This window comes from Ascidia mentula, chromosome 4 (assembly GCF_947561715.1).
Source record: "Ascidia mentula chromosome 4, kaAscMent1.1, whole genome shotgun sequence".
Classification (NCBI taxonomy): domain Eukaryota; kingdom Metazoa; phylum Chordata; class Ascidiacea; order Phlebobranchia; family Ascidiidae; genus Ascidia; species Ascidia mentula.
The window spans coordinates 11,499,790-11,515,729 of NC_138569.1; the positions used below are offsets into that span (position 1 = coordinate 11,499,790).

The 15,940-nt window shown below is 35.2% G+C and overlaps 1 protein-coding gene across 3 annotated transcripts in view; it reads right to left on the bottom strand.

Moving 5' to 3' along the window:
• Window positions 1-15,940, bottom strand: part of LOC145897456 (histone deacetylase 4-like) — a 38,833-nt gene that overhangs the window by 17,073 nt on the left and 5,820 nt on the right. Inside the window, exons 3-12 of one of the 3 annotated variants that reach the window (XM_082985760.1) lie at window positions 15,370-15,484; window positions 12,362-12,439; window positions 11,755-11,833; window positions 10,226-10,328; window positions 9,540-9,655; window positions 9,088-9,231; window positions 4,035-4,108; window positions 2,832-2,927; window positions 2,652-2,772; window positions 503-645 (exon numbers count right to left, since the gene is read on the bottom strand). In XM_082985760.1, coding sequence (XP_082841886.1) covers window positions 503-645; window positions 2,652-2,772; window positions 2,832-2,927; window positions 4,035-4,108; window positions 9,088-9,231; window positions 9,540-9,655; window positions 10,226-10,328; window positions 11,755-11,833; window positions 12,362-12,439; window positions 15,370-15,474 — 1,059 coding nt within the window. In that variant the 5' untranslated portion in view covers window positions 15,475-15,484. Of the gene's footprint in view, window positions 1-502; window positions 646-2,651; window positions 2,773-2,831; window positions 2,928-4,034; window positions 4,109-9,087; window positions 9,232-9,539; window positions 9,656-10,225; window positions 10,329-11,754; window positions 11,855-12,361; window positions 12,440-15,369; window positions 15,485-15,940 lie in introns of all 3 variants that reach the window. The other 2 variants (XM_082985761.1, XM_082985759.1) reach the window with 2 other exon arrangements.

Here is a 15,940-nt window from a genome sequence, read left to right on the forward strand (position 1 = left end):
AACTACATAAGACGTAATAGGTTTTAACAGCGGCTCTCTGTCTACAGTTTAAATAGACAATAAATATCCGTTTGTTGCACTTGTTCACTGGTGGTGCTCCTGTTTGATAAAATAACTATTAAAAAAATCGGTTTTACAATGTTTTCTATTCCTACACATAAGTCTCGCTGGCAGCTCTTGCAGGACTGAAGCACCTTTCAATGGTATCACAATTTTGTTTGAAGCAGTTTAAACATTCTTTGATCAGCTGTATCTTGAAAATCTGTGGTCATATAAAGCTACCTTTTTCGCCAAAAGTTGTCAAAAGTAACGACCATTTCGTAGTTTATTTTTTTTATTTGTCTTGTCACATGCACTTTAATAATGAAACTAATATGTTGTGTCTGACTGCAATAACGTTTATCTATACCTCCAACATCATCAATATTGCTTTGGTGTTAATACTTGCCCATTTCAAATTAAGAAACATTTAGTTATTTAAATCATAAATTTAGCAAATAACCTGTAAAATGTGTTGTTGAAGTTGGGATGATGCTGTAGGAGCAGAACGTGTGCGACTCAACGTCTTGTGTCGTCTTGCAAGTTGGTGAGGCCTGATTGGGCCTGGTGGGAGAGATGTTCTACTTGGAATTCCATTGTCCCCTCCTGGAAAAACAAAACAAAAATGAATTCGATTCTTTTTATAAATTACCACTTGACTTTAAATCACAGTGGAGGTTCAGTGTTGTGTACTTATTTTGTATCTGACTCGTTGGTGTGAACAAATAATAAGTAGGTTTTAATTCATTTTTGTGTTTAACACAAAACTTTGAGTTGTCTGCTATGATGGTTGTTTAAACTTTTGATGGCAAAGAACAGGAGTATTAAACCCGTGGGAGGGATCGTGTAAGTTTGGCAAGGGGGCACAAGTTTTTAGAATGCCTGTCTAGTACACGATTAGTGATCTATCTATGTTTAGTATTCACATGATATGATTTGACATTTTTGCATTTCATAATTAAGATTTGGTAAGATTTTCCTGCTTCAACCTTACATTTGTACACCAACCTTGCATTTATAACAACTACTTATAATCAGATTCTTGGATAATTGTGGTTATACTACAAAAATGTAACATAGAGTAAGGAACCAATGATTAAGGTTAGAAACATAAAAGCTTTTTGGGAATCTTCAGGTTACAATGATGTTTTAGGTGCGTTTAATTCAGGTGATTTCTACTGTCAGGAATGAAACACATGTTTTTGTATAATCCAGAATCCTTTGCCTATTCCAGACAAACTAAATCAAGTTTAACAGAGTTCTACGGCATGTTCATGTAAAAAATATATAGAGGTATATGAATTTAGTTGGGTTGGTATTTTAAAAGTTTTCACTATTCAGTTCAGGATCCTCAAATTTGTGCGAGAAAGGTTGATGTACTTCCTAATTAAGCAAATACGTCTATTACAGCAACACATTTAAAGTTGTCTGTGTGGTTCCCTTAATGCTTTGTCACATGTGGCAGGTGACATAACAATGCCTGTGCTTGCAAAAAGTACACTGGCCACGTTTTATGGTCTTGTTTAGGCTCTGTAAATGTAATGTGATATATTTTGACAGGTTTACTTTAAGCTATTTATGTTTGCAGCTGGGTTATTTTATTGATAAAGTGTGTTATATTTCACTGAAAATTCAATTTGTTGTTTTGGACCAAAAAAGTTGGTATGTTGTTGTTGCTTATATTGGTATATCGACAATTGTACTAAGTGCATTTTCATTTATAAAAGCTTAAGAATGAGGAATATGGCACAATATCTGGATGCAGAAACTGGGTAAAATAGTGTGGCAGTTGGCATGTCTTCAGGCAATGCTGATTTGACAAAGCCAATCACAACTGTTACAATGTTGGGATGCGCCGGACCAAATTTGAATATTTGGTCGAATAATAAGTGTTTTTTGGAATTCAGGCGAATCCAAATATCGATACCGAATCAAAATATTGACCATGAATCTTACATTGATTGTGTTTTACTTAAATTTTAACAACCACTGGTTCTACAATTTTGCCAGAATCTATCCCTCTACTGAGCATTGTCATTACTGCCAGCGACACCAGTTTATTCTGACAGGAAGTCAATATTTAAAACTTGCAGAAGCTTTCGATTATTGACTTTTTATCAACGATATTTAGAATTACACGTAGTCATTGAAATATATGCTAAAAAATATGATTATACAAAGCATACACTGGCAAATTTAACGCATAAAAAAACGACATCAGAATAAAATTGTATTGCTACAGCAAAAATATAAACGTCACGTTTGAATTTTGCAACCAATATGTAAATTTATGATATCAACTGTATTGTGATGTTACAAACGAAATATTTGACAGTTCAGGTGAAAGCAACATAAAGACATATTAGTTCTAAAGAGATTTAGTATTTCGAATTATCCAGTTTGTTTTTTTCCGATTACAAGTTACTGGTTCAGATTCATCGCTGGTTCTTAAAAATATATTGCTCAAGCCAGTTTAAGGGTTCAGGTTCCGTTTAGGTTCGACTCACTGATACATTTTTCTTTAGTATTTTAAAAATATTTAGGGATGTAACACACCATGTCACAAAAACAGGCTAGGTTGGACACAAATGTTGTTACACTGCTAGATTCACCTTGTTGAAAAAACCAATGATCCAGCTTGGGTGAAACATGTCCTGCACTGGAGGGATGTGATAACGTTCGACCAATAAAGCAGTTTAAATCATCGCTGGGGTGGGAAAATATTAAAGCATCCTACAATAAGAACAATGAAAAAGTTTTTTGTTTGCACTTCCCAAATTGTGCATACATACAGGTTGTTTTTGGGAAAGAGCCAAAGATATATTTGGAAGAGATGGTGAAGAATACAAGTCACAGACATTGTCCTCATGTAGTTCAGTAGATTCAACCTTAATAATATTAGCAATAAAAAAAAACAGCATTAAATAAAATACTTACAACACAGTCCTTGCATATAGTTAAACATACAAAATGGACAACAACATAATTTGAGGACAACCTTATTTTAAGTAAAATCTAGCCATCAGCAAAAGAAGCAATTGATTTTATTTGGGTATTTTTAAATTAATTTCAGTAAAGTAATTATTTTCTTGTTGATTGTTAAACAAATCAATTGCTTATTTTGCTGATGGCTAGATTTTCATTACTTAAATTATTTTTCAAGTAAACAAATGACTAAGATCATAACACAGCAGTAGCGGATCTAGAAAAATTATTAGGGTGGTGTTCAGTTTCGGTTCCTTTAAGTTGTTAGATGCAGTTACAATTTTTTCGGACATTCACGGCATGTAAATTCAGCTTTAAAAAACATGTAGCACGTTACTGTAGTTAACAGAATATCATACAACTTCCGAGAAACACGACTTTATAGTTGCTTGCATTTGTACATGTGCACTTGTCCAGTTTAATGAAAAACGCAAAAACAAACCCTATGTTACAAAACAATGCGATTGTATCTGTATCGTCGATGAGTGTCAAGTATTTTTTTCGATGAGTATCGTTTTTTTTTTTCTTTGGGATCGTGAAACAAATCTGCAATGGTCTAAGACGTGGTATTGCACCACTAAATATACATCGATGTTTCAGCGGTAGATAAATATTTGCGAAATACATTAAAAACAGACGAAATACAAAATACTCGTTTAGCTACATAAATTTTGGAGCAATCTTGCCAAACAAATTATAAATCTTACAGCGCGCAGCTTCTGTATGGAAATTGTAGCAGAAATGAATAAACTTACAAGGTCGCGTTTTCGAAAATGGTGTTGTTGACGAGTTATTGACCAACGGCGTGATAAACGATTGTTTCATAAGCGGTCATTGCCGCGTGAATGCAGCGTGCGAATGTTTACTACAATTTCTGTTTTGTCTTTAGAATTACTGGCAGTTCGAAATTTGTCAAATCATAAAACACAATAGGGTCACTTGAGATAGATCATATTGTTGATAAAAAATTATACATGTATATATAGCAAGCTCACTGCAAACTATCTTACCACTAAATATGAGGAACCTTTTTGACTATGTTGTAGAAAATCGCATGGGGATCCAACATCTAAAGTATTTTCACCTGCAAAACAATTTACAAATACTAAGACTGTTCAATGGTCTTTCATATTCTTGCATTTTCTTTGAAATTGTGCTATTCATTTTAATCAGTTTCATAGATCTATATTCAGAAACTCTATTAAAACATGATTACAGAACAAAATCACATATTTCAATCTGAAATTTCGGTTCAACTTTTAGGTTATTTTGGGCCATTGTTTTTGCTAAACTTCACTTTTTGTTTATTTGCGTGTTGTTAATTAACAAGGAATGTTGTCCTTCCTCTTAAAAAAAACAACAATGGTTGAAAAGCATTTACGCTGCCATTCTGTTGGTGAGCGATATGGTTTCCCACTAAGCAAATAAAGAACCAAAGGTTGGGTTCACAAAATAATTTTAATTAATTTGTTGGTATAAATGAATGAGGATACCTTTTGCAGTAAATAAGATATGTACAGAACGAAAGTTTGATGAAAACCTACGGATACTACCTATGAAATTTCTACAATATTCCCTGATACATCTTATCTGCCCCTCAGATGAGCTTGGTAAATCCCAAAAATAGTATGTCGTAACAAGGGCCAATGTTGAATATAATGTGTCTGTTCAATAAATGTGGGTGTTGCTTTTTATCTCAAGTTATTTTATACAGAAAGTACACTGGTGTGCACTGCTTTGATGACATTGAGCTAATGTGAAATTCATGCTGGTTCCCCAATAGTTAAAACCTTGTTCAAGTGCCTGTCTTCGTTGATTAAAGATAATTCAATTTAACTTTTGTCCAATAATGAAGGCAGACTGGGGTAACGTTTCTTTGTGGGAATATCCTTATGTGACGTTCGGCACTATAACTGGTGTGTCTTCATAGGATGTTACTTTTCCAGGTTTTAAAAAAACGTACAAAATATTTCCTCAGTCGTATCGCTCTAAACATAGGAAACAAAGCAAATTCCCTTTCGTGTTAGTTTTTTGTTATCATAGCACTAAATTTTAAACACTGTAATTACAAACCATCTTACTGAAAGCGGCACATTTTTGTTTCACTCGGTCTATTGCAAATTTAGTACTTGAAATGAAGTAACAAACAAATCTATTATGCAACAATGTCGATACTTACCATTATGCTACAACAATTGCTGCGCTGCGTAACAATCCACAAGACACTTGTGTTTGTCATGATTGTAATGGTGATAACATTATATTTATACTAACTTAACGCGTAGTATAAATATAAAGTGTGTGATTTTCTTGACAATAATTTTTAACTTAAACGAATCACAGGGGTGACAATACATCACTGTTTGTTTGTACCCCTAAATCGACACCTTTGGATGTTACATAATCGTTTCAACTGCAGTTTCAAGGTTTCTACATGAGCCAACCCGTCCCTCAGCCAACAACTCTCAAGATGGTTGCTGAATGTCGACGACCACTGAGTGCACAATACCTCATCGCTGAGTGTCTCATGAAGGACCATCACAACATCACAGGTGTTTGATATTGGTGCAGTTCATGCCTATGCAGCATATCCCGACTTGGCTAAAGATCTTGCAAGAGTCAAAAAAATATGAAGCTGAATTCGACGATCGGGTTGCTCATGGGTCCATGAGGTACATTTAGCTGCCCTGTGGCATTCGTGATGCAGCTAACCCGGTGGAATGCACTTCTGTCTACACAACTTGCACATCTTCCTAGTCAACAAACAGGTGGTTTAGCAGCAGTGAACACGTCATTGTTTCAATTCCCTGAAGAAGAGTATGCAAAGTTTATGAAAACTGTAATGCAGCATGATATTTCTTGGTGTACAATGGGACATGTATTTGGTCAATTTTAGGTCTGACGTCAGTGTCAGACAACCAAAGTCTTTCATTAGGAGAAAAAAACTGATGGTCAGTTCTTTATATGACCCTCTTAAAATTGTGGCTCGGTGATATTGTTGCGAAGACGATGAAGAGGGATTTATGCAGGCAAAGACTTAAATGGGATGATGTATTTTCGAAGGAAGATATAAAAATATGAATTTTATTGGTAGAGTGGCTGCTGTTAAAGGAGATGGCGGTTCAAAGGTGTGTAGCCGCCTGGATTTGGCAAGGTAATCGAAAGAGAACTGCATCATTTTCAGAAGCATCACCAACAGTGCACGGTGCTGTGACTTACCCGTGGATAATTGACATGTCAGGAAATATTTACTGTGCCTTTATTTTCAGAAAGGTGTATGTTGTGCTACTTAAAACATGTTCAATCCCTTGACTGGGGCTAATGACAATAATCCTGGCCATAAAGCTGGATCAATTGGCAAGTCTGTGTTTTGGCTGGATTCTACCACTGTACTACAGGGTATCTGCAACTCTAACAAACGTTTTTCTTTGTTTGATGCAAATCGACAAGCCAAGATTGAAGACAGTTCAAGCCTTGTGGAACTATAAACAACGCTGAATCTGGCAGATCAAGCTTCGTAGGGCATGCTAGTTTTACAAATTTTTGTCCAGTAGGTGGTCAAAAGGCCCACATTTTCTTTGGGAGGAGGAGAATGCACAGTCTCTGTTTCCTGATTTATTGCTGCTTCTGATTGAATTTCTGGCTTCAGGGACTATGACGATTTGCTGTGATGTAGGAGTCGCCAGGATGATTGACAGATATTCATCCTGGGATGGACTGAAGGTTGTGGTTGGATGGATACTGCAATGTCTTTGCTTCTGTCTAAAGTTAAGCATAAATGGGATAATATAGCTCTCGGGTCAATGACTGTGCAAGCGTTAAAAACAGCCAAGTTGGCTTTGTTAAATTACGTGCAGAGTCAATCATTTTCTGTCGTGATTGCGTTCTGGTGAAAACTTAAAATAACCCATCTACCAATAAAAGAAGGGGCTCTTGGCAAGCTAACCCCCCCTACATTGATGGCATTCTGAGAGTTGGAGGAAGACCTAGCCGAGGTCCTGTGGATTTCCAAAGTGGAAGTACAACATCTTGTAATTTTACCATTCAACCATTGAATCACTGATCTCGTCACCATGCAACATCATGCTGAAATCAGCCATACTGGCATGAAACACATTACATAGTCGTCACTGTGACAGCGTGCCTGGGAAGGCAGATGATGGTTGACCTTCTGACAATGAGACTACAAGCCCTTTCTCATGTTGACTTAAGGCGAATTTCCCTGTGACATCTTATCTGCCACTTGGTTGAGCTTTGTAATCCCAAACAACAGAGTATTGTACATTTCCTAAATTACATCAATAATAATGTGTTGCATGCCAGTGTTTCATGCTTGTTCCAGCACCTATCACTTGCTATGTTTTAATTGCAGTACACAATAGAAATATGTGTTAGTATCTTCATATTTAGCACCTGTAATATTGATAATCTTATTTCGTACATAGTTGTTTCTTCAATAAAAGCATTCATTCATACCAGAATAAAATATTTGTGTGGTTATTAATATTATGAAAGATTTTAATGAAGACAGAAAAAAACTGACCACTCACAAAAATAATTTATACCATTTGCTCGTTTTAGTTCATTCGCAACGATCTGACCACTCAAAAGAAATTATATATATTTCAAGCAATATGTTAATTAAATGTATCCTTCGTATAGTAGACTCAGCCATGATGTAACCCTTAAAAAATGATATTTTCTTAAATTTTATCGCTTGTTTAAACTCAAAGCACCGATATGCCTGAGACACAGCGTCAGGTTTTTATTTACAAAAAAAATTATTCCTCCCGACAATAAATGACATCAATATATTTATTTTCATACGTCAGCAATTTGAAACAAGAAAAATGTTTTTAGGAATCCAAAGTAGCAAAATCAAAACAAAAGCTTTTTCAGCAGGAAACACGTAGTAGTAACTATATTGGTAGAAGAGGCTTTTCCAGCACTGCAATAATTAAGCACCATGAAAGTTTTGATGTGCATATAGAACATTTACTACAGAATAGCAACAAATTTAGTAAAATTTGGTAGGTATCCTTCTGACAACTACTCTTTACACCAGTGTTTCTAAAACTTTTTTTCTGTACCGCCCCCAAAACACCTTTGTCATTTAACAACGCCCAACAGAACAGACAAAAAACACAACAAATTTATTTGTTGCTTGTCAATTAATGCGATGGGTAAGGGTGGTGAAAGGCACCAATTTCTCAATATCAGGTTTCATGTTGGACAAAAACAATTGTAAGTCTCCTCAAGTCGATTTCTTTTTCCAGCTAAAAGAGCGCTGAACGCACGTTCCACCAAGTAAGAGCTAAAATAATTACGGAAAGGTGCTCGCGTACCACCTGGAATGCGGTCGCATACCACTAGTGGTAAATGTACCAGCGGTTGGGAAACACTGACTTTTTGCCATGTCACCAAGCGCCTTTCAATTGCCCATTCAGTCTCCAGCACCCCCCATACAATTGACGCCCACTTTGGGAACCACTGCTTTACACAAAGGCAAAATTCCAAACATCATACCTCGACAACATGGCATAAAATCAATTTGCTAGATATTTCGACCTTCACATTCTTTTTAGTTTACTACACTCTCTGACAAAATGTTCTTGAAATTGGCAATGGCCTTGGAGTTTACCGCCAAAACTTTAGTGTTCCATATAACGTTATGCCATGGCACAAGTCACAATAGGGCATTTGTATTTTGTAATGTTGGACCACAATTAACCTTAAATTACAACGGAAAATAGGGGAATTCCCAAAAAATTTCAACACCCTCTTTAAAAAATCCTGGATTAGTCTATGCTTTCAGTAATCCCTTGATTAAATGACCAAAGGGCGAAAACACATTGAGATCAAGTGCTCACTCATTTGTGATTTTATGTAAGTTTATGATTGGTCTGGCCGATCAGGTCACAATTGGTTGCCCTCCAGCTGGACATTATTTTGGACCCTACAGTTGGATATTTGCTTCGGCAGCCCTTGAAAAGGTAAATTTTAATGTGGAAGGTTAAATTGCTTCAACAGGTTAAATTTTAATGTGGGTCCTTAGTGTCTCACCTTTTTCCAATGATAACTTCTGTTTTATTCGATTGGCTAGGTCGGTTTTTATTTCACTTCTTCTAATAGGCAAAGGTGAACATCTTTGGTCAGAAGATAACTTTTGCTTTAGGCGGGATTTCACCTTGAGGTTAGGTTCCGAAGCTGAAAAGCAAAGTATTTTTTTTTTATCCACATATTGTTTGAAATCAATCAAGTATGTTTAATGATATGATTGTTCAAGCCAAGTCTTGAGAAGCATATTTTAGGAATTAATATTATTGCAACATTTCACCAATCTAATATTTCACATTACTTTGGAGACCACTAGCAAAAAATCACCCAATACATAAATATAAATGCAAGGTTTTGTACATATTTTTTAAAGATGTCTAACATTTACTTAAACTAGATATATGCTTCGTATACTTTTGAGTTGGTTTTCTGTTGTACAAAAACAAAAAAAAAATTACCTGTTTTTCTCAAAGGAAAATCATCAAATTTATTCATGGTGATGCCCGCAACAGCTGGAGTTTTACCATGATCAACGTTGCCATCAAATGAAGGCGACCATCGGTGCGCATGTGACCTATAATAAGCTATATAGGTCAGAACAATAAGTGTGTAACCTACATACTTATATTGAATGCATAGGTATGTTTTGATTAACCAGTCATCCACTACTAAACAACATTCAAAATCATTCTATTGTTACATTAAATTACAAGATAGGTTTTATCTCTTGATCTGATGATCAATAAACAAAGTATAGAGTAGAATAACTCTTTAAGAAGTTAGGATGTGCCCTTGCACACGAAAATCCTGGAACAGATTGTGTAATATGTTCCGTTCTGGTAGATAGACCAAATATAACGTAAATATGAACAAATAGTGTATTTGTGAAAATAGTGAATATTAGAGCTGTGATCGCCAAATATAAAGGGCCTGCGCAGTGTGGCGATCCTGCCTTGCTATGCGAAAGCATGGCATTACTTCTTGTTCATACTTAATGATGTTATTGGTAAGTGTTAAGTCACCTTGTTGGAAATCTTTAAATTTTACATTTTTAAGTGCAAAAGTTTAAAGTACAGCTACACACATAATTTATTAACATTAACAAATTTTACCCTCAAGGTGGATTTTTTTTCAGTATACCCACCTGTCGTGCATGATGTTGCTGAATGAATCAATGCCTTTAACTTTCTGACGGTCAATAACAAATTTCTGCAGATGTTTTTTAACAGCATTTGATGCAATAGCACCTGGAAACCAAAAAATTAACATTTCACTTGTATGTAATTCTGTAATACTTTCAAAATTGTATTTGTCTGCAGTTACTTGTTTCAGCTATTATGTGAAGATTATATTACACTATTTATTTACAGCTCTGAGCCACATGAAAATCAATTCGGTACAATATAAAAAAAACACTGCTATCATCAGTGCCATGTGAAGCATCTCCAAACAGGAGGTTTTCCAATTAGTCACATCAGTTCACCCACAATTTATGTTTTTGTGTCTTATCATCGACGCATGTATACTGCATAACAAGAGAAAGTGGTATTGGGTGTTGCAACCAAATATTTAACCTATTTAAACTTTCAGTACAGAGCAGTGTTTCCCAACCTTTTTAAAACCATGTACCACTTTTAGGTAACACAACATCACTGCATACCACCAAGTTCCATTGAAAGTAATGAAAGTAAAAAAGATAAGATATGTTTGATTTTCTTAGTGTAACAATGAACACAGTTCAATTTAATGCTGAGTTTGGATTTCTTTGCTCCCTGTAAATTCTATTCATTTTTTATCATTACATACCGGCAAACATGTTTAAGAAAACAAAGGCAGCTCCTACTCTTTGATTATATATATAAAATGACAAAAAACCTGTGCTCACTCCTCTACGTAGTGGGAATGCGAGTAACTGGGGTATTAACAGAGTATAAATTATTGGAAAACATTCTTGAGCATTGCTTTTGCAGGATTGTCAGCCTGAATATCAACAAGCTTTTCTTGTTCCCAAGTCCTGATAGGTCAAGTGGATAGACTGAGAAGGATTGAAAATGTAGCCACAACATTCAGTGACCAATTTAAGGTATGCAAAAGCTCAGCTGTTAGTTAGTTTAGTCATACAGATTATTTCTTCGTTGAATTGATCACAGTATCCACTTTCATATTTTTTTTTAATTTGGCTTTAATTTAGACTTGACCATTGTGCATCCGAGATCAGGCCAAATACATTGACATGTTAAGAGGAGCTGATGCACACAAGTTGTTCAATGCAGTTGGCGACATCCGTGGATTCATCATGTTTAGTTGTAAACATCAACATAAATTCTTACTTCTGCAATCACTTAGTTAGCAATTGCGATGATGTAGCACTTTACAGTATTGTTTAAGACAAGAATATTAAAGATTTTCACCGTTGGTATTGTGACCTCTTTTGATACACTGTGTCTGTTTTATCAATATTTTAATAATACAACATGGACTAAATCTGTAACAATCAAAGGTGCTTGCATGCCACCTGGAATACTGTGCCACAGGTTGGGAAACACAGACATATAGTATAAATTCTAACAACAATCTATGGTTTATGTAAAGACATAACCCACAACTGTGTAATCAGACTTAACACAACAACCGATGCAACATAATAACATGAGAGAAAATAACCTATCTTACTTTGCTTCTCTTTTGGCTTAACTGTGTGCAAAAATGTTGTTTCCTCAGATGTTGTGGGTTGATTTTTTTGTTGTTGCTCCTTTTGATGAGCCAAAAACATCTGTAAGAATTAGTTTTGTGTTCTATCCAGGACAATGAAATTTGTGTAGTTATTGTGAATGTGACCTTTCAGCAGCCTTTACAACATGCAGTAACAAATGATCCTTTCTGCAGTAACTTCCACAGGTTTCTGACATGTGGTCAGATATTGTGTGCATCCCATTAACTCATGGAGAGCAACTGTGCCAAACAAAGTTACAACATTTTAACCATAACACATTTTTAACTAACCACCAGATATTTCAAACCATCAGACAATTGAACCAGACAATTTATCGCAGAGCTGGTCTGCTGTCCAATCAGATGCCAGAAGGACAAGGCAGTTACTGCAGGCAGGATTATGTTGTACAGGGACAGAAAGCACATGGTTGGCCATCGCAATATTTACCAGTGCAATGGAAATTGTTTCAATAAATAAGTTCTGTTTCAACAAACCAGATAACAAAAAAATTTGAACATGGCTCTTAAGGATTGCAGTAAGTTAGAAGAAATTATTTTAGCACACTACCTTTAAATGTTCTTGTAACTGGTGCTGATGCTGCTGTTGCAAAGTATTTGTTTGATAATGGAACTGCGCCAGCAAAACCTGCAAATATTTTTGAAAGTCAGTAACCAACTAACTCACTTTTGGTTGATACTTGCTGAATAAAGTTATCAGATATGGTGGAAAAAAAATGTTTTAGTTTTACTGGCATTGAAACACACTCCAGGCAACCTTTCCATTTACGTAATCAAAATTAACAAATTCAACAACACACACATAAATTTAAAATACATTACATATGTCTAAATGGAATGGGGTTAATTATAATAATTATTAGGTTGCCAAAATTGGTCCTGTTATGAAAAAGGTTGAAAACCACCGCATTAGAGGATGGCCTTGACACTAACACTAAAGGCGAAGTCACACTGCTGAACCACAGGGTATAATCTTTAAACTTCATTGGGTCTACAATGATTACAAATTTTTGTGTCTGGAGCTATATTAACACTCTGACGGCAAAGCCAAGAGATATTTTGATGGCAACATATTCTGGCTTTCTGTGGAATCTGTAATTTCCCAACTATCCAAGCAATTTAATAAAAACATATCCAATAGAGCCAAAATATCTCATTTCTGTCAATATCACAAAGTGTTTTTAGAGATATTAGTAACATGTATTTGTGTGCAACAAATAAAATGCCTTCGACGATTTAAATAAATATTCATTTTGTATTTTCTCTATCTTTACGCACAGGTTCCTGTCACATCACCCCAAAAATCACATTCTAATGCTTACCTCTTGTCAACCACCGTTTCGACAAGCAAAATTTTGCCAATTTTAATGAAATTATGTTATTTGAAAGGGAAATGTAGACAGGTTTGTATCTGTAATTAATTTTTCATTTTTTTTAATTTGACCTTTGTTGTGTTTTTAATTTTGACCTTACAGGATAAATGATCCAGGTGCTATTAACTGTTGAATTGTGAACTATTAGCTTTATCCATAGCTCAAAAAATATCAAAATTTTGGAGGGGTAAATTTTGTTGTTTTCTTGTAATTTGGCTTTAAAACCCCTTGATGATTTGGCATTAAAAGCCTTCATTTTTGCGCAAAGAATCAGTTTGAATGTCTAGTTTTCAGTTTCCGATTGCTGTGTTGTCAAATTGGACAGTCAGCCAATTATTCATATTCTGCCTCTGCTTTTTTTGTAAGGAAAGGGTTGAAACCAACTCGTAAAAGTTTTTATATTCAAACATTGAAAACTTCGCAGAGGTAAAAATGATACATGAAACAAATTGGATATTGATGAGGAGTGCTAAAAACCGCAATTTGTTATCTGAAACCAACCCTTGGGTGTGGCAATATTGCAAAAAAAATTTTTATTTGTTGGCTGTGTTACTGATTATGGAAAAGAAAAATGATAATTACTTTGCATTTAAAGAAGCAAAAAAATGCGCTGATAGCAAGAACTGCGCAGTGGGGCGATCCTGCCTATCATGCCATTGCATGAAATATTACTGATAGCAAGAAAACGTTTTTTTATAGCGCACGGTGCACATTTGCTGATCGTTATGAATTTTAGTAATTAAGCCGGTGGTCGAGTTTCGCTGTGATTGAAATAAATGATGTCCTATCGTACCAAAACATTCCTGGGGCTGTTCATATTATGCACATGGTCTTCTCTATGACTGCACAGCATTGGCATGTAAGTTAAGGAGATGTAGTTTTAGTGCTTTAACAAATCCTTTTAAACTGAAGTTTATTATGTTTTGCGGAATATTGTTCCATGTTTCTACGCCTTGGTATTTTAAAGTTCTTTGGCCTAATTGAGTTGGTTTGATGTCGTGTTAAGTGGGCATGAATGCTTGCTAATGGGGCGAAAAAGTCCTTAAAGGCTGCGGGTAAACAATGATTTTTATACTTGTAAGCAAATTTTCCCAGTTGCCACACTTTGCGCTAACTTTTTACAGATTGAGTTGATGTGTGGGGCCCACGACAGTGTATCGTCGAGATGTACACCAAGGTATTTATTGGTGCTAATTTGCTTGAGTGTGGTGTCATTGATCTTAAAGTGAAATGCAAAGCTGTTTGCCTTTTTGCTGTTTGCGAAGAGCATGAATTTATTTTTTTTGCAAATAACTGTTAGTTTGTTAGAATTCAGCCATTTGGTGAAGCATGTCAGTGAGATAGTGTTTGAAAAAAGTTTTAATTTTTGCGCCAAATCCATAAAAACTCAAATTTTTGTAGGATGATTTTGTGGTTGACTGTATAGAATGCCTTTGACAAGCCAAGAAAAATTGCACACAATATTTGTTTATGATCTGTGGAATTGGGTATATGTTCATAAATTTGCACTAATGTCAAGCCGGAGGAATGGCCGGGTCTGAATCCATTTTAAAATTTAGTCAGTAGTTTAAATTTTGTCAAGTATTCTCCCTTATAATAAAGAATACTTGTTTACAAACAATTGCAAGCAGTAAGTTGGAAAGGCCAGAGTGCTGTGATGTAACTTCTCAAACAAACTCCAGTTTTCTAAAGTTTACATCTATGGTTCGCAATGTTTTCTATGTAATGTATGACCTTCAACTAAACGCACTCAAGTTTGATTTGGTCTATGCTTTGATCTCCAAGCAGCTTCTAAAAATAGATGCTACCAGCTGCTGGCAACAAACCAGATTAAAGCGCCATGAAAATACATTTGGATAAAAGGAAAAATTTTGATCTGGAGTAAATTAAACTAAATCTGTCCATGTAAATGGGCACCACAGGCATTTTATTTCGATGTGCCCTTGGAGACGCTTGGAGATGGTAATGTTATGCTACAAACTAAAAAAAACACAGTTTTTATATTTCAAAACAACACTCCAATGTTATAGAAAATCTGAACAAATCTCATACTTTTCTTTATATCTGTCTCGGACTGATGTCTTTCATCAATGTTTTGCAAAGTTAAGGCTATGTAAGTTATGAAAAGAATCAACATTTCTTTTAAGGTTCAAAACCAAAAATTTTTCAACAAATACATGCTTACTCTTTTGTCAATTTCATGCTGCTCTCGCAGCCGATGGTATTTTTCCTTGTACTCTCCTTCACCTAAGTCACTTCTAAAATTGGGACTGCTTTCATTGCTCATCATTCGAAGAAATCTGAACAATAATAAAATAAATTCATACTTACCTATTGGCGATTGCTTATTGAAAAAAAAACACAATGTTTTTCTGCATTGTTTATAGGCAATAAGATCCTAAACATAAACCATTGACTACATTTTTTTTTTGATAAAAAACATTTATGTCAATGTAATTTGGTTCAGGGTGGTCCAATACTGGTGTTTTTAATCTGATACCCGATATTTTTCTTGATATATACAGTTGTACTTTTTGAGGCACTTTTTAGTACTTTAAATTTATGTGCTTTTTAAGTTTCATATTATAGTATTTAATTTTTGTTTGCGCAGTAATATTTTATGCAATGACATGATTGGCAGTGTCCTGTGATCCCCAAACAAGGACCACTGCGCAGGTCCTTGTTTGGGGATCACAGCTAATGTATCGCGATCATTAGGTTTGCAGGCTTGACAGCCCAGGCATTGCCCAGGCAAA